The sequence below is a fragment of the Nesoenas mayeri genome, assembly GCF_963082525.1.
Source record: "Nesoenas mayeri genome assembly, chromosome: 10".
Taxonomy (NCBI): domain Eukaryota; kingdom Metazoa; phylum Chordata; class Aves; order Columbiformes; family Columbidae; genus Nesoenas; species Nesoenas mayeri.
Genome location: NC_137560.1, coordinates 17,674,832 through 17,693,054, shown reverse-complemented (window position 1 = coordinate 17,693,054; position 18,223 = coordinate 17,674,832). Strand labels below are relative to the sequence as shown.

The 18,223-nt window shown below is 42.6% G+C and overlaps 1 protein-coding gene across 1 annotated transcript in view; it reads left to right on the top strand.

The window, feature by feature from the left end:
* Positions 1-18,223, top strand: part of SYNPR (synaptoporin) — a gene marked incomplete at its 3' end in the record, with an annotated part of 102,691 nt that overhangs the window by 73,801 nt on the left and 10,667 nt on the right. Inside the window, exon 3 of the mRNA XM_080350536.1 lies at positions 1,219-1,343. Coding sequence (XP_080206662.1) covers positions 1,219-1,343 — 125 coding nt within the window. The remainder of the gene's footprint in view (positions 1-1,218; positions 1,344-18,223) is intronic.

Below are 18,223 nucleotides of genomic sequence, written 5' to 3'. Positions count from 1 at the left end.
ATGCTGTGAACTGGGAGACCTCAGGATAATGGCATGTTTTGCAGAGCCTCGTGCAATAAGAATAGGTCTTTCTCTACTTATTGTATTTTGATATTACATTTACTGAATCATTTTTCAGTGTCCAAGAACGTGTTTTATTTTCCAGATGCGCATACTGTTTGTTTCCTCTGGGTTGCTGACTTTTAGCTTATTTAATTGTGACTGAAATTAGGGGTTTACTTGTCATTTTCCATATCTGCCCCACTGTAGATCTCAGAGTAATTCTATTAAAGTTGATGGAGCTACTTCAGATCTATAGTGATCCAATCAGCAAAACGTAGCCTGTCCTTTAATTTAGATTACAACTGCATAAATAAGCTGTTTCCCCTTCTGCTCAGGGTCTTCTGAGGAAGCCTACATCAATTATGTTTTAATACACCCATTTCTGTTTCCTATTCCTCTGTTTGAACCCCTAATGGAAATATAAATGCTGTTGTGTCTCTGCCCTCCACACTCCTCCTTCACCTCCTTCTCCTGGAAGATTAAGATGTGATATGGATTTGCATCAGAATCAGCCAAGCTCTTTGTTCCTTGTCTACTTTGCCTGAGTTTATCTTAAGTAGTCTTGAATTTTTTTCTGCTTTGCTGAGTTTCAGTTTACTGCACCTCTATGTCCATCTCGGGTTATGGTAGTAATTTTGAAAAGATAATCAAAATATCATTGTGGGGTTCTTCTCCAAGCCATACGTCAACTGGAAGAGGGGCAGCACAATTTTGTGTTTTGCCATGTAATGGGATGGCGGCCACATGAACTATTTTGGTCTACAGCATTGCTTCTTTTGTTGCTCCTTATAAATACTTCTGGCAGTGTTTTATTTGGGTTAAGACTGACTCATTACGCTCAGTCAATATTCATCCTTCTCTTGTCGAAGCTTGCCTGTCAGTGGGATGATTTAAATAGCTGCCTGGGTTGTGAATCCCAAATGGGGTTCAAGACAGGAGGGGAGGGCTGAGATGGCTGACACAGACAAATGGTGACGTTTCTGTCTACATGTGGCAATGGAGCTTCAAGTTTTGTAGTTCTTTGCATCGGCTTTTGGGAAGGGCACAGGAAAAACATAAGGAGTGATGGATAACCTGACCCAAGGGGGCTGGTGCTGAGTGAAAGCTGCTGCATGGATCTGCTTGTGGTGGTCGCTGAAACGAAATAAAATAAAAAATGTTGTTTGTTTTTGACAGCTTTTTGCAATCTTTGCATTTGCAACATGCGGTGGGTACTCTGGAGGACTGCGCCTCAGTGTGGACTGTGCAAACAAGTCAGAGAGTGACCTCAGCATTGACATAGCCTTTGCCTACCCCTTCAGGTAACCCGGGCTGCTTCGTGGTGGGTTGTTTGCAGATGCGAAGCCCATTTTCAGTGGGGTTTCCCATCATTTGTAGCAGCTTTTGATTAAGTACCTATCTGCGGTTCTTGAATTCTCCCCATAATGTTGTTTAGGCTCTGGTTGTGCAGGAGGAATGAATTTGGCTGGGCATGGTGTGGATGTGGGCATGGGAACCTCTGGGGAATGGGAACTCAGCAAAGGAGAATAGAGGGGTTATGGGCACGTAGAGCTCTGTAAAGGCCAGGACAGCTCAGGGAGTGGAAAACAGCAGGCAAGAAAAAAGAACAGAAACACATTAGCCCAAGAAAAAAATAGGCATAAAGCAGCCATTAACTAAGCTGGCAGTGAGAGAAGATTCCCAGCCACTGGACTAACAAGGACCTGGAATAGCCACTCCATGGAGAAGGGGCAGCAAAAGACAAAACAAGTTTAAACCAATAATTTTGAGATGCTTTTGCAAATTCTACTAATTGCCTGTGTGCATATCTCAGTGCCTGAATACTTTAAAACTTGGAACGCTGTGACTTGAGAGAACATTTTTTTTTTTATTTAAATAAATCTGAATGCTGTAGTGAGGTTAAAAAATTATACATATATACATATAAAAATATTCATGCCTTTTAGAATCCTGCTTCAAAAGAACATCAACAGTTTTCTGTTTTTAAAGATGTCAAGTCCACTCTAGAAACCTTTCATTTCTATATAAGTGGTTTCTTTAAGGAACTGATGATTAAGAAAAGAATACATAATCTGATCTGAAGGCCAGTACACTATGACTCTAAAATTATTTTGCTTCCTTTGGAAATTGTGTGCTGTTTTGCTTACGATTGAAATGTGCAGACCAGAGGTAATAGCATCTACTTCTTTAAAATGCTCTAAAATATATAATCTACCAAACAGTGGAAACTGAATTTGATACTTTGAACTGTTGTTCTTCCTTGACACACATGTATTACTCCAAAGGGGCACATTTCCTGATATTACAAATGTTTATTTTTTGTCTTGATCTCATCTGCATTTTCTTTCATTTCTGCTTAGTATGCATGTGATAGATCCTGAAAATTGAGTTATATGAATTTGTAATGTGATTTACTTCCAAATGGGTCATTTCTCCAGCATTCATTACAGAATACATCGTACAGTGAAGTGCTTTTAATTTGCATGATTATAAAATAGTACTTTATGTAAAAAGTTAATAAAATGGAGAGACATAGCCAGCAAGTATCTCCTGGTGTTTTGCCAGGCATGTCAATGATTGTTTTTAGAAGGATATGGCTGGATCTGCAGTTTCCCACAGTCTTGCTTATTAGAAAACTGGAAATATTGCTGAGTAGTTTTAGTATTCCAGCATGTTGGAAAGGTGGTGCAAAAACAGGGTTTACTTGCAGAAGGGATGCAGCTGAGGCTGTAGCTGGCTCTTAAACTGTGTGTGTTTGGAACAGAGGGGGGCATATGAGGAGGAGGCTGCACCCAAAGCTGGTGTGTATGGCCTGTACAGTGGGATGGCTGGCTACAGGGTGGAAATATACCTGTAATTTGCAGGTGAGAAAGGAGATGACATTTAGCCAGCTGGTGCTTTGGGAGATGCATGAAGTTATTCAGTGTTTGTGCAATTTGGAACTTTGCATGCAAACCTGAGGCATGTGCAAAGACAAATGCCCAAAGATGTACAGAGTACATGGGGTAGCAGATCTGTGCCTGGAAAATCTGGCCTGGTGCTACCTGTGGAACTTGGTGTCGTTTTACCATTTCATATAAATATTCTCATGACTTCCTCATACATTTGTTCTTTCTACTTTTCTCCACTGCTCCTTTGACAGGCTGAAGAGGGGATGCTCTAAAAACAGAAGTGAGCTTGGTTGGGAAAGGTAATATCTTGTATTAGAGTAGTTGATACCCTTGGAAAAAGCAGACACATTTTAAGTTCAGGGTCTCTCATCAAGACGGTGATCCTGAAACTCATCTACCTGCATGGGCACGTAGGCTTTGTATGGGTAGGATGAATTTCCCACCAGTTGTCTTGCATTCAAGACTGAATAAGTCTGTATTCACACGGTATTTTCTTTTCAAATGCCTTCAGTGTTCTGATTATTGGCTGACAGCTGGGGGAGGTGTAGGAGGAAGGAGAGATGCTGCCGAGCATCTGACATGGCAGCACTGTTATGGTTGTCAGCACTAACACCGAAGCAATTGAATACCTGAGCACTGTTTTTTGAGCTGTGCTTTCCAGCATGACTTGAAATAAAGAAAGCCATGCAGCTGTGCTAGCAGCTGCTTTCATTCCTGTTGCTGTGAGTTTGAGGTTTTGTTTTCTTCTCTTAGAAGCTGAACTGCTAGACCTTGGCTAGTTGGTGTGTAGGTGTCAAGAGCTTTAAGTAAATAAAATTGTAAGGCTAACAGGACAGCTTGGTGAAGCAAGAGGACTTGGATGTTTTGGAATTAAGATCGAAGGAGCCTGAAAATGTTTCCAGTAAAGCAAGATCAGAATGGGGAAGGAGCTTTCCAGACTGAAAGGGGTGGCACCTCACTTGTGACCATGTGCTTCTGGGGCTCATCACCTTAAAGAAAGGAAGGATGCAGGAGGGCAAAACCAGTGCTGATGGGGTCTGGGGGTGTGTGACTAAAACATACTGATTGCCAAGCTGACTTCAAACCAGTGAGCCATGTAGCCTCAGGCCAGTCCTGACTGTAACAAAGAAAGCAGTATTGCACTCCACAGCTGGCAGCTCCAGATGCTGCAAATCAAGAAGCATCTCCCTACCCTCTTACTGAGATTTTTCTTAGTCCCAATCTACAAGTTGCAAAAGTGTCCAGCAAAAATGTAAATGAATTCAGGATAACTCCCTGTCTGCTGGAACTAATAATTTTTGAAGGATATAGTTAAGAATTAAGAAAGGATATTAAAGTTATGGGAAGATAAAAATTGTGCTTGGTTCCTGCATTATCTTAATGCTGTTGTAATTCAGCAGCAACTTGTGAAGCACCAAAAACCCCCCAAATAAAACCTTTGCACAAGGTGGTTTCTTCTAATTTCTGCCAGAATTCTGAACGGGGATTCATCTGCCCTTTGAAAAGGGAGAAGTGAGGAAATACTGATAAGTACATTAATCACTAGAGAAGACCATCAGAGTAATCTGGCAAAATGATGCTTATGCACAGCTGGGAGAAGTGATCCCTTCAGAGAAAGCCCATGTGGTGGGTGCTGTGTGAGACTGTTGTGTGGCAGGGGTATGGGGAGGCAGAGCCATTCCCTTTCTAAGGCGTACCCAGTACTGTGGTGCACACTACTGGGGTGCATAACCATACAAGAGCCTCTCCATTGTCACTGATGAGTAATTGAACCTGAATCTGTCTCTACCATCTCTTCTGGAATAGGAGAGAGGGTGGATGCTTTTCCTCTCTACAACTACATTTAAATTTTCTGCAACCCAGATTCATGACCCTGTAGTTATGCTGTAATGTGCAAACAACCTGTAGTCCAAACCCTAATACCCTTCCGCAATTTCTCCTGGAACTCTGCCACACTTTTCCACGCATCCTCCCAGACTCTTCCATATTCAAGCTGATCTTCATAAGACCATTTCAAATAATTACCTGAAGTTTTCTCTCATTTCTTCTGCCTGCTTCTAGTTTTATCACAAAGGATTTCTTTACCTCTTCATGATTTAACACATGAATCAGCCTTTTTTCTGGATACCTCTATATATATTTCAGAAGTTTTTACAAGTTCATATATGGGAAAAAACGTTTCTGGTCCCACACTAGCAGTTTTTCTCAGCATTAGCATCTGTGCATGGTACAGTATCTATTGCAGTTTTGGTGCACATTAGGATGTTTATCAGTTTGATGCTCACCCCAGTAATGGTTCTTGGAATGGGGGATAAAATCAGCATCTTGGAATGATCTGTTACTCCTGCAATACGTCACTCTTTCAGTTCAGATTTGTCACTCATCCAAATGCCCTGAAGCAATATTTTTTTCTATGGTTATAAAGGTCCTATTTGTTTATTATTTCTTTCAAATCCCAGCAACACTTATCATGTACTTTGCTATTCAATGGTTTTACTTTGATAGTAAGTGGTTGAATAATATACCTGCCATGCATGTATTTGTTGCTGGTGTTGATCATTTTAAGGTGCTTTTTAACCAATTCTCCTAAAAGTAAACTTTTTTCAGTTATCAGCTTAGTTGTCAGGTTTGATTTACCAAGTCTGTGCTGAAGATTTTTGCAATATAATTGTTCATGTCGCGAACTTCATGTTTTTGTTGTAACTTGCAGAGTTGGCCCAGAGGATCACATGATTAAAGTTTAAACACAGCCTCACCTAAACCAATGGCTGTTGTAAGTATGTGCACAGGTGTTAGGAGAATTGAGCTGTAGGTACTAGTGGGACAGAATGGGATCTCCTGGTGGTGCAAGCACTAGAGCCTGATGAAAGAGTGTCTGTGCATGTCTTTGTATCACAGCAGTGAGCAAAACAAATGTTTTCCATTTCATTTTAAATCATCTATTAATATCTTTCCAGTGTGCTGGTAAAAATGTCTCTTGAAGCAATCCTTGCTTCTGAAGGTAAAGGAAATTGTATTTTATGGGAGGTTTGCGTTCACTCTCTAAGCATCTCATTTGAATAAAGACATTCCCATTGAGCATCCTTTAAAGTGTATGCCTCATCTGCATGCAATGGGTTGGCTAGACTTTCATTTGAAATATGACAGCCAGATCTAAATTGCCTACTTAAAAGCTACAGATGATAATTAAGAAGAAAGTAGCTAACACTTTGTGCTTTGCAACTATCTTTCTTTGGAAAAAGCCTCTGTTAATATTGGCACATTTCTATGTCAGGGTATACTATCCTTCTTTTTTATTATCCATTTGTAGTAAATCTGGCTTCAGAATTCAGTGGAAAATATGTTGGCCAAAAAATTATAAATGTCTATTATGGCTGTGAGACCAGGAGCTGCTGATAAATAGGGAAATATTTAAACGAAGTAGTTGCCTGCAATGCTGACTTTCAGACAACTTTGGCAGGCTGTCCTCCCAGGTGTCCTGGTCTGCTGTACCAGTTGAGGATGGGAGATAGGAAGGAACAAAGTAATCTAGTCAGTTAAACTCTGTAAGATTCATGTTTTATTTTGCATGTGTTCATAACACAATATATGCCTCTTCTGCAAAGCCAAATTGTGGCCTCATAACACATCTGTGTAGATAGATGCAGAAGCAAGCCAGCAGAAGTTGCACTAACCTCAGGTGTGCTCTGTGCCAAAATGTGGATGCTCCAGTTCCCAGGCAGATTTGGCAGAGCTCCTGGGAAGGTGAGAGCTGCTGGTTAAACTCTGCATGACCCATTCCAGCTTCATGAAGGGAGAAATCTCAGTCCTGGAACTCCTTAGATCAAAGCTTGGTGCTTTTTGAAAAACCTGTGCTTTTGCACAAACAGGAGTTGCAGGGATGGTTGGGTGAAGTTCAGTAGGGAAGAGTACAAGCTGCATGGTCGCAGTGGTCCCTTCTGGCTCTGCAATCGATCAGTCTAGGAAAGGGGCATCAATTTAGTTCCTTTTCTTGCCAAACTGTAACCTCCTTATACTGCAGATCTGGGATTAGTGTCTGGTCTGACAAGGAAAGATGTTGAATAATATACCAATGAAGGTGGAGATTTTTGTCAATTCCCTAATTATATAAACTGGCTCTTTAGCATGGGCACTAAGGGCTCAGTCATGGCTTTAATTATCTTCTCCACAACAGTTTAAAACCCTGATCTCAGTACTTTTTATACCTAATTTTGGCCTCTTGTTGAACAATTTGCCTCAAAAGGACTTCCAGGTTTTAACTACTGTTAGTGAAAATGATGTGAGTGGGGAGCCTAATGCTGCATCCTGCTGAGCAAAACACAGGAAATAAATCCTTTAGGATACAGGCATCTCTAATTATGATGCCTTCACAGAAGTCTGTTCATATTTAATGTGATCTAATGATGCAATGCAGACTGAAGCATCAAGATGTTTTTTAACTAGGAAATATATTTTTTTTCTTAATTGTGATTTGTACATTCTGGTAGTTTATAGGGCTGTCCATAAAATTGCAGCTCCTTCAAAATCTTTTTTTTTTTCCCAATGGAAACACAGTACAAATATTTTATTCCATAGTGATGTGAACCCAAGACCTTTCTGAGGTATTTAAAGTATGGCCTCAGAACATGGCTTCCCTGGTGGTGAAGGTATCAGAGACCTTGGTCAAGTCTCTGTGCTGAAGTAAATCCATAAACTCCCTGAATGTGGAGCTCACAGGACCAAGCTGAGTGCTCTAATCAATGAGCTGTTGGCTTACCCAGAGCTGTTTGCTCTTACATTGTCTGCTGGGATGGGAAAAAGGCGATCCAGGTCTGCAGAGTAAATTAATTTCTTTTCAGCTTTGAATGAACATAGTTTTTAATAAGAAAATGTATTTCACGTTTCTGTAATCAATTGTAGTTATTATTAGAGAGTGAATGTCATAATACAGAGCACTGATTTAATTTTTATTTACTGGTGCATGGCTGCAGACTACTTAAAATCTGCAAATCAGCATTCTTCAGTGTCCTTGAGTCTCCAAGGACCATGCTGGCCCTGGGAATACCAACTTGGTGTTTTTCTTCTCTGCTCTTGCATGTCCTGTGGGATGGGTTATTTTTTTTTTAGATCAAAAGCATAGCAGAATGGGAGAAAATATCTGGTTTTGTACTTGGACAGCTGTGGTTGCAGGAGTGCCTGTCTGAGCACAATGTACAATTTAATTCCCATTCTCAGGAAGTTTGAAATCATTGCTGGTCTGATTAAAACAGATGAAAATCAGGATGACTTTGTGGCCTTTCTAGTTTTGAGTGGCTCTTCCTCACCCTAGTTACAGCCTTCAAACCCCACTTTGTAGAAACCATCAAGATTGGAAACTTGGCCTGTCAGTTTTCACTTTTGTTTGAACTGTGGATAAATGAAAGTATCCTCTTCCCAGCAGGAAGAGACTGGGAGATGCTTCCAGTCACTTGACACTTTGTTCCTGCATAAGATCTATAGAAAACCACCAGAAATCTGATACAACCACACCTTCACCTTCTCTTTTGAGGCTAATCATGGATGCGTGGTCCTGAGAACATCTGATGCGTGGTGTCACATGAAGGAAGAGATCATCCCAGGGCCCCCACAATTTGCTAGCTGATCTGAATGGCTTAGCTTTTGCCAAGTTTTGTGCGCAGCCAAGAAGCCACAGCTCAAGGCTGGCTACATAAGTTGTGCTGCTGGTGTGTTGGATTGAATGCAATGTTATGTTGCTTGAGTAGGTTGGAGAATGAGGTCTGACTGCCAGTATTTGTAAAACTGCGGACATGTCCCCTGTCCATTGCTCAACCAGGGAGAGGCTGGTTGCACCAGTCAGTCAGCTTGTCACGGGGCAGCAGCTCTACAGATGGGACAACTTTTCCAGATGTTGAAGTCTTCTCAGTTGCTGCTATCCTCAGTGTTCTCCAATTTCTACTTTCTAGATTTTAATCTCTTAAAGCTTGAAGCAAATGCACCCTTGAGTGCTGAACTGGGGCCATAGAGGAGACTTGTCTTGCTTTGCAGCTCTTGAGACTGGTCAGCTGTTGTCTTCTGTTAGGAACGTCTTGCAACAAACATTGTGTGAACATAGAGCTCATGGACACGCAGCAGGCTGGGAGGTAAACGTGGGAGGAAAAAGGTAGCAATTTTCTGGAGATGGTGTCTGCTGCAGAGAAGAGAGAACACTGCTGCTTAAATCTTTGTTAAATTGTAGAAGCTTTTCTTTTGGTAGTCAAAGCAAATGGATTCCTGATTAATTTGGATGGTATTGATCCAGAATGGCTTTTTTTGTTTCATAAAGGCTGTATTTTATGTTTAACACGGTTTTGGTGCCAGAAAAATTCTTCATTAAAGCTTTGGCCAGAATTAGTTTTTAAAGTGGAAGTCACTTTCAGATTTGTTAATATATGTAGCTTTTTCCCAAGTTGAGCTTTTAATATATATTCATGAATAGTCTCTGCAGTATTGTGCAATGATGGTATTTTATCTATGCCTGCCACAAAGGCTTTTTCCAGAAGTCAGGCTTTTTACAGCTTCCCTTGCAAATTTCTTTTTTGCACATTTTCATGCTGCCAGTACAGAAGCAACTAAAGCAGAAACCCTACTTTGTTTGGCATTTGATCCCATACCCCAGACAGTGTGTGGTGACCCAAGTAGGGGACGATCAAACACACATCCTTCCCCTTTCCTCTGCTCCCAAATCTTTCTCTGTGCAGCAGCCCTGAGGTTTCCCCATGAGCACAGGGAACTGGATCAGTGGGATGTCTTTGGTCTCTTCCCACGCTTGGCTTCTATGTGAATTTATTTGTCAAAGAGTTGAATGTGATACTTCTTTTTATTCAATAGACTCTGGTTAGAGTGGGCATCCAACCCCATCCAGCACAGCCCCATGCAGCAAGGTACCTCTCACCGTCCTCTCTCAATTCCCACAAGTGACACTTCTTGGGTTATTCTAGTGTGAAGATGCAGGCAGGTTGTTGGCAGGTCCATCAGCAGTTGTACAGGTCTGCCTTGGCTCCTGCCCTGTGTGCTGCTCAGCTTATGATCGAGCCCATGGCCTCCCTGAGAAAAGGATTTGACAGGTAATTTCAATGATAATATTTTGATTGGGAGTTTTATTGGAGTCATGCCATAAAACTCTACAGAGGACTTAATTTGATTGCTTTAAGTGCCTTAGGACAATATACTTGAATCAACTATAGTTGAAATACAAAGTTAATGTTAAGATATGATACAAAAAAATGAACATTGCTGCATCTTCTGTAATTGCTCTTGCATTTATCTCAGCTGGCCCTAGAGGTGAAATTGCTGCTTTCAGGGTTTATAGACCTAGATTAAACTGTGTGTGAACCCTGATTCTCACAGGGCAAAGGCTTAATGCCTTCAGAGGGTTCTGTGTGAACATTAGGTGATGGCCAAGAAATGGTCATATTAGATTCAATGACTAGTTTTTAGGCCTTTGCTTTATGCTTTTTATTGCTTATGATATATTTCTAGATGTTTAGATCTTTGTAGATTTTTCTCCAAATAGATGCTTTTGTTCTGCTTTGACAGAGGCTTGTTAGTTTGGATGCTGATTCCCGTGTCTGTCTGGAGGAGAAAGCAATGGGAGGGACACCAGAGCCATGAGTTCTGTCAGGATGTCATGATAGGACCAGGGAGTGTTGGACAGTTGTGTGTGGCATTTCCGGACCTCCTAATTTACATTGCTCCACAGACAAAATGATTTTTTTTTTTTTTAAGATAATCAAGGGTTACCTCCCTTGAGAGATAGTAGATAAGCTTCCCAGGGAGTAGGAAGCTGTTCACCCCAAGAAAATAGCTCAGTGATGAGGAAATCAGAGAGCAATGCCACCAGTCTGTACCACAAAGAATATAAGTGTCCTATCTGAGAAGGTATTTGGGTTTGTAAAGACGAGTGGAGCATCTCTTTGGGTGTTGTGCTCTACTTGCACAGCAAGAAAGTGTGTTTTTCTGAGAAGAGCTGTGAAGATATCTCGGGAGATAAATCTGGGTCTGGATGTAGGCTTGGAAGTGGGGTTGGGATCACCCACTCAGCTTTCTGAGCGTGTTCTATAATGAGCAGTTTTATTTCCTCCTTGGTGCTACGGTGGAGTACTATGGTTTGCATTACTGTTATGTGTGCAGTCTGGGGAGGTTCATTACTACGGCTGGCACACGTCCGGGACGTTTCTTCCTCTGGGAGTGTGATGAAGCTCTTTTGCAGGCTGTTTTCCAAGAGATTTGTGAATGCAGTCACTGGGAGCAGGTTTTGCAAGAGGGATCTCCAGCTGCGGATGTGGCACTGGTGCTGTCTCCCCACCACTGCTGGGGTTGTCCCTATTCCAATGTCTTTAGACTCCATCCTCAAAAGGGTTTTGTAGCTTCCCTTCCTGGGGACCTGAGCACTTCAGAGGGTCTCTGACTCACTGTGTTAACAGGAGAAGTGGGGAGGGATGGAGCAGAGGACACATGTTGTGATGCTCTGGGTGGGTATCACAATGTGCCTGCTCTGAGATGCTGGGTCTGGGGGAATTACCACTTCTCCCATCACGGCACATGCAATGTGGCATGTTGAGACAGCAACTGTGGCTGACAGCTTGTCCTGTTTAAAACAATACTGTGGTAAAATGGTACTGGCCAAATGTTTGCACGACAGTGATGTGCAAGTGAGGGCTGGGAGCCTGGCAAGTTAAGAAATTGAAAATATGGGAGTGGGGGAAAATATTTTCCATTATTTTAACTGGACATAAAACAGAAGATAATACAGGTTGCTACAGCTTTCCTTGTCGCCTTCCCAGCAGTGTCTTTTTGGATTTTTTTGGTGATGCTGCTCTGAACATGCATCTGGGTGGGTATAAGCCACTGAAGGCAGCTGTGACAAAGGGGAGATCTTCAGGGTGTTCAGATGTCCAGGAGAGGAGTCAGGAATAAATACTTGCAAGAGAAAGCATGTGTTTATGTGAAACTACTAGTAGAATTGAATAATTCTAGAGAGAAATGGGCCTTGGGATGTTTTTTTTGAAGAAATCGAGAGGACAGAAGTTCAAAGTGAAATACTTTCAAATACTCTTTTATCAACAAACTGTATTCTCTCTTCCTCTACAAAGGAAAGAAACAAAAGACAAAGCTTAGATTGCTGAGTCAGCTGGAGAATTTTACTCGTTTCCTGTTTCCAGAGAAAAATGAACTAATTTTGTAGGGACCTGTATGCAGTAGAAATTAATGTGCTGCTGCTCTGGAAGGGGAGGAGACCAAAGAGAGGAGGGTACTGAAGGTACCTTTGGATACCGGGGAGTCTGGAGGGGGTGTTGCTATAAAAAATTGCTGGGACAGTTAGGAAACATCAATAAGCACCTCAGTTTTGAATGGCTCTGGTATACAGAGGCAGTGTTGTCATGTGTCAAGGCAGATGGATGGTGGGAAAGATGAGGACGGGACCACTTGAGTAAATGATAACTTCATCTTGGAGAAGGAGCTGTTAGAGAGCAGGTTTGTGCTGAGAAAGTGCCTTGTTGCTGTTAGAAAAGGGGTGAAAAATTCTGGTTTTGGCAGAACATCACAGGTGGAAAAGGGCTGGGGAGCAGTCCCCTCCACGGTACCTGCTGTCCCACTGCTGGGCTGAGCGTATCACATCTCCCCAGCTGTCCAGGGCTCTATTAATATTTCAGCTATTTGACTTTGAAGGGCTGGAGAGAACTTCAGCACTAATGACTTCAAGCAGTTCAAATGTGGTATTAACAGGCTGGCTGCCTCAAAAAGAGACTGACTTCAGGATGGCTGGGTGTAAAGATTCAGATCCTATGGGAATTACTGGATAATGGTTATAATTGGCAGAAAAATATGGACTGAGGGCAACTGCTTAGCGGCGGTTTCCTGTAGAAGAGTTCATGGTGTGTATGAGACCTCACAGTGTGGCTTCATTGCTGCAGGGTTCCCCCCTCAGGAGTCTGTCCTTACAGAGCAGATCTGCCTGTTCCCTGTGGTGTGAGAAGCCCCTCAGATAGCCAGGATTTAGCACTGAACATGTGGGGATGCCCAGCACCAGCAAAAATGTTCTTTGCAGTGAGGAGCACTGTATGCATTGCTTCCTTCTGGAAAACAGTCTGTGAAGAGTGTTGAAAGGGTCAATTGACCTCAATTTCATTGAAAAGACCTTACCTTCTCAAGCAGATTTCTACTTTCACTTTATGTTTAAAGTATTTTTCTTCATGCAGGTAATATCTCTAGAGAAGTCTTATGGGAATCATTAACTCTGCTGCAAGAGGAAAGGCTCCCATTTATTAGCGTTCTTCCACTAAGCCTATGCAAAATCCATATTTGGCCTCTTGAGATGAGGCATTTGCCCAGGGACTGGCTGCCTGGAGGCACTGGTGTGAAAGCACATCAGCAGAGTCCTCTAAAACAAGGGAGCTGCAGTGTTTCCAGAACTAACGAAAAGAATTACCTTTATTTTGTATCTCTGAGAAAAGAAGGCAAAAAGCTCCTGTTGTGTTTTTATGCCTAGACAGAGCAGTTTGACTCACTAAGGGGCCTTGTGCATTTCAGCATTTCCCTACTGTATTTTGAAAATTCATTTTCCCCTCATTTGGAGATTATCAGCCAAGCTAAACATTTCACAACAAATTCCTCCACAAGCTCTACCTGCAGTAACTGATTTCCAGTGGTGTATTTCTCTCATTGCTTTGCAGACAGTAAATACAACTGACAGTTTGACTACCAGAAACTAGTGAGGGGGAAATAAAGCCCAATGAAAGGATAATGGATCTCTATATTTTTTGCAAGCATGTGGGTGTTGCAGATTTCGTTCAAGCATGTTGTAGACGAGTTGGGGGGTGGATTACAAGATGCTATTTTCAGAAAATAGGACAACCTGCCAAAACAGTTGTGTGGGGGTTTTTTCCTGTTTTTCCCCATTTCCTAGTATTGAAATGGGGAAACTCTAACACCCATTGAGCATTTTTGGAGGCAGAACTTTATCTATTATTTATTAAGCCAGGTACTGATTGAAGCTCAGGAGAGGAAATCTGTGCTGGTTAATCAGTAATACCTGATAAAGTAATGACACATACTTGCTGTTAATTGTATGTTCTGTTAATTTCAAGTCTAAGCCCCATGCGCATTGCTAAAGGGGGAGTTTTTGGGAGTCAGGCAAGATGAAATCATTTTGTGCACACTCTCCTGCTTGGGCTCTTCTGTGTCTGCAGGTAGAGTGGGACATGGGACAAGATGTGTCTTTGAGGCGGTTGGCTCTGACCGTTTTTATGCTCAAGGATCATCAGGTGGACTAGGCTGATTGAAAGAAAAAAAGAGGGGTTATAATGAAAAGCAAATTGTGGCTTGAATATATTGAATATATTCAGGGAAGAAAGGGAAATTCGCATTTACATGGAGAGAGCACAGCTTCTGCTCCCCCACGCACATGTAACAGCTGTAGCTTTGTTCAGCGTGTCTGGCTTCATGTATTGTTTTCAGAGCAGGGGTAATTAGTGTCTGAAAACCTAACTGCTCTTTGCTATTGTGAAACAATGTATAAATCCTTTTTTTCACTGTAAAACATTCCTGCCCTCTTTTGATCTTGTCAAGCAAGACAATACAGCTGTCTTGTCATCATATTTCCCACGGCAACGGAAATTTTGCCAAAGGGTAGAAGAAACCTCAGAAGCCCTTTAATTACTGTGACTTTGTTGGTGAAATTGACGGCCTTTGGTGGACTTGCTTCCGTTTTAAGCAAATTTGAGGGAATTCAGACCCGGATGTCTTGGCAATGGTGGCTGCTGTTAGCAAACAGAGCCAGCATGCGAAGGGCATGGTGTCGGTGGGGATGAGCAGCAAGGCTGACCTTAGAGCCGCTCTGCTGAGTGTGGGGTGCAGGGTGTAACGTTCCTGAGTCATCAGCTTTATTTCTGAATTAATAACAGTAATTAGCACAATACAAGGCAAAAAACACTGCCAGCTCTTTTTTGGAGGAACTTAGAGGGGAAAGGTTTTTCATTACTTTTTTCCCTAATTAGGTAAAGCTATTACTGAAGTGTTGCTTATTTTCATTGTCCATCAGTCAGCAAAAATTAGCTATTCTAATGCAGCCCAAGAGTATTGCTCAGGTGTTAAAGAAGAGCAAAGGGTCACCCTCAGGGCTCCTGGTTTTGTTTAGGGAGGCAAAGGTGAAATGCAGCAGTGGTGCTGGAGATCAGAAAAGCAGCAGAAAGAAGATACTGGCCGAGGATGGCTTGAAGGAAAAGGTGGGGTGTAAAGAATGAGAGATAAGAGAAGATGAAAAAAGAATACATCATAAGGAAGTAAAGGGCAGAACAGGTAGAATTACATCAAAGGTGGGAGGCGGAGGTAGAGGCAATTAATTTTTTGTGAGTCATCACCAAGCCATCCTTCCCCCAGAAAGGCTGACTCAGCAACATTGATGGAAAAATCAGAGCTTTCCCTCTGAAATGCCATTCCAAATCAAAGAGGTTTTGATTAGTAAAACTGGATTTTCTGTAGCTGATCTTCCCCTGATTTAAAGAAACTTTTCAAATGCATCTTGTGAACTCAGCACCCACCCTCACCACCCCAGGGCTTGGCTCACCCACTTCTCTTCCCTGCTGCGTCTCCTCTTCCCAGGTCTGAGTAACAGTCTATTTTGGGGCCCTTTGCACAACAGAGATCTCAGTTGTTTGGGCAAAGGTGAGGTGGCCACAAGAGGCACCAATTACTGCAAATCCTCTGAGAGGCTAGGGAAATCTAAAACAAAAGTGAGTGAATAAAATTAATTTGATGGAAGAGGGTTTGTATGATCTGGCATCCCTGACAGATGCTTGGCCACAGAAGCACTGCTGGGAACATACAAGTGAGATGATAATATAATATATGAACATTTTCTCTGGCTTATCAGTATTCAGAACTGAAGTACAGTAAGGAAAACAGGATAGAGAAGGAAAGTGGTCTCAGTTACTTAATGTTTCAGAAAGGCTGGTGGGCTGTTGATGATCGGAGTGCATGGGGCTGTGGTGACTGGGGCCAGTTGAAGCTGCAAGGGGTGGGCAGCAACTCCAGGTCTAAATCTTGATAGGAACATTCCTTAAGTTGTTTTGTCTTTGGTATGCGCAGGAGTTTGAACTGCTACTTGCAACACCATGCATTGCCTGGTGTGCTATTTCAGGACTTCAGGGGAGAAAAACAACAGCCACCCTGAAGATGTGTTTAACATGATAAAATGTATGCAGAATTGCCTTGTTATTTTTCCCCCCAAAGCAATTGGATTGTATCTAATGTAGCTCAGCCTAGTTCCATAGCACTTGTGCAAGTAATATGAGGGCCAGAGCAATTCTCTAAAGCCTGTTTGCAGTGTGAGTTGGTAACGTAAAACCGTGGAGCTCCCACCATGGCAGCGAAGTCTGGCTTTCCCGTGAGGGGCCAGAGCCTTCTCACTGTGCTCAACCAGAAAAGCAGATACCGCATCCCACAGTGAGGCCCTTAAAATGCAGCTGTGGTACCCGAGTGTGGCCGTTCAAACAAAGTGAATGTGGTTAATTATTTAAAAAACAGAAAAATGCTACTTTAGCGTTTGGTGGTTTGAGGGGGGGGTGGTATGTGGGGGTAGGATAAACAACAAAATGAACGAAAATCCAACCTTGAATGCCTTTGAGTTGCGAAGCCTGGGATGACTGGGGGAACCCTGGGTCTACCAAAGGATGGGAGGGAGCACAGGATGGTCCCCAGCTCTGGCTCCGCACACCGTGGCAGATGTCCCCCCTGCCCCAGGCTGCAGCCCCATGGGCTGTGTGGAAGGTGACACCTTGGGTTCACCAGCCTCAAGCCCTGAAGTAAATACAGGACCTGAGGAGGGCTATGGAGGCTGCATTTCCCTTGAGAAGGAGGGATCATATAAGAAATTTCTTCCTGATCCAAAACCCCACCGAGGTTGCTACTGTTTTCAAGTGGTTTTGAACAGGGGTCTCAGTTTTGTTCTGTGTCAGTACAGCACTCAAGCAGCTGTGCATGAGGAAAGTGGAGAAAGTTTTATTTTCTGACCGTGCAAATCATGCATTTCAAACCTTTCCATAATGCTGGTGATGGATAAAACAAAGCCACTTTCTCTCCAGGCTACAGAATTGGCATGATAGGTTCTAAGAAATCTTCCCCTTTTTTCCTCCACTTTAGGAAAGAACAGTAAGCCCTGACAAAAAGTGTGTATGCGCTGATGCTGGGAAGCTTTGAAACCAAGTCAGGAACCTGATCATAAGCATTAAAGTCTCTGTCATGTTTTCTGTTTTCATCAGACATTGCTGTGTTTGCGTAGGAGAGGCGAGTCAGATGCTGCTCATCTCCGCAATCTAGGCAGACGCTTTTCTTGTTTTCATCCCACCACTACTATAGTGACGGAAGCTCAGGGAAGAAAATGCCTGAGGCAAATAACCGGCATTATGCATCAACCACTGATGAAAAGGTTCTGCCTACGTGTTTGGGTACATTTAGTTTGGACCAGGAAAAGCAAAAAGTCGTGCAATCTTCCAGCATCCATTAATCCATTTTCTGTGATTTCAACTGTGGGTTCCTTGTTTTCCTCTGGGGACCTAACTTTTTGTTTTGTCATATATTCATGGCTGCTGCTGCTGTTGGCTCGCTGTTGCACACATTAATTGCCCTTGAGCAGAGGAATGTCTCCCAGAAGGCCTCATCCTTTCTCTGCACCAGATCATAACCTCCTTAATTGCTACTGTTAACTTGCTGCTGGCTTCATCCCCTCTGCTCTCCCTGTTCAGAGCAGAATAGTGTGATCCCTCATCAGGCCCCATGTTCCCACTGAAGCTAATATAGGCCATGCAACAGTACCTGTCAAAATACCTCCTCCGAGGACTTGCTTTATCTTTCTAAATCAGAAATTAAAACTATTACAGGAAAAAAGGAGGATCTGGCAGGAGTGGCCAGACAACCACAAATCTATTGGTTTAGTTGCTAATTGCAAATGGTGTGTGTGTACAAGGCTGCTGATTGCTTATACCAGGGCATGTGGGCTGTTTCTTTGACCCAGTAAATGTTTCACTTCTGCTGCAGCTTGGTTGTAAAAGCTTTTAATGTAGAGACACTATATGGCTCACAGCCCCATGGGCTAACAGCCACAGGTAGCTGTCAGGAAGTTGTGAGCTTCCAAACACAGGTATCCCATGACCTGAATATAGAGGATAAAACCTGTTTTCTGCTGCCTTGACTGTAAGAATTCAAGAATCAAATAGTTTCTCATCCTTTTTCAGTTGTTGCCATGGCAAAACCTGGGAGAGGACGTGGAGCCACAG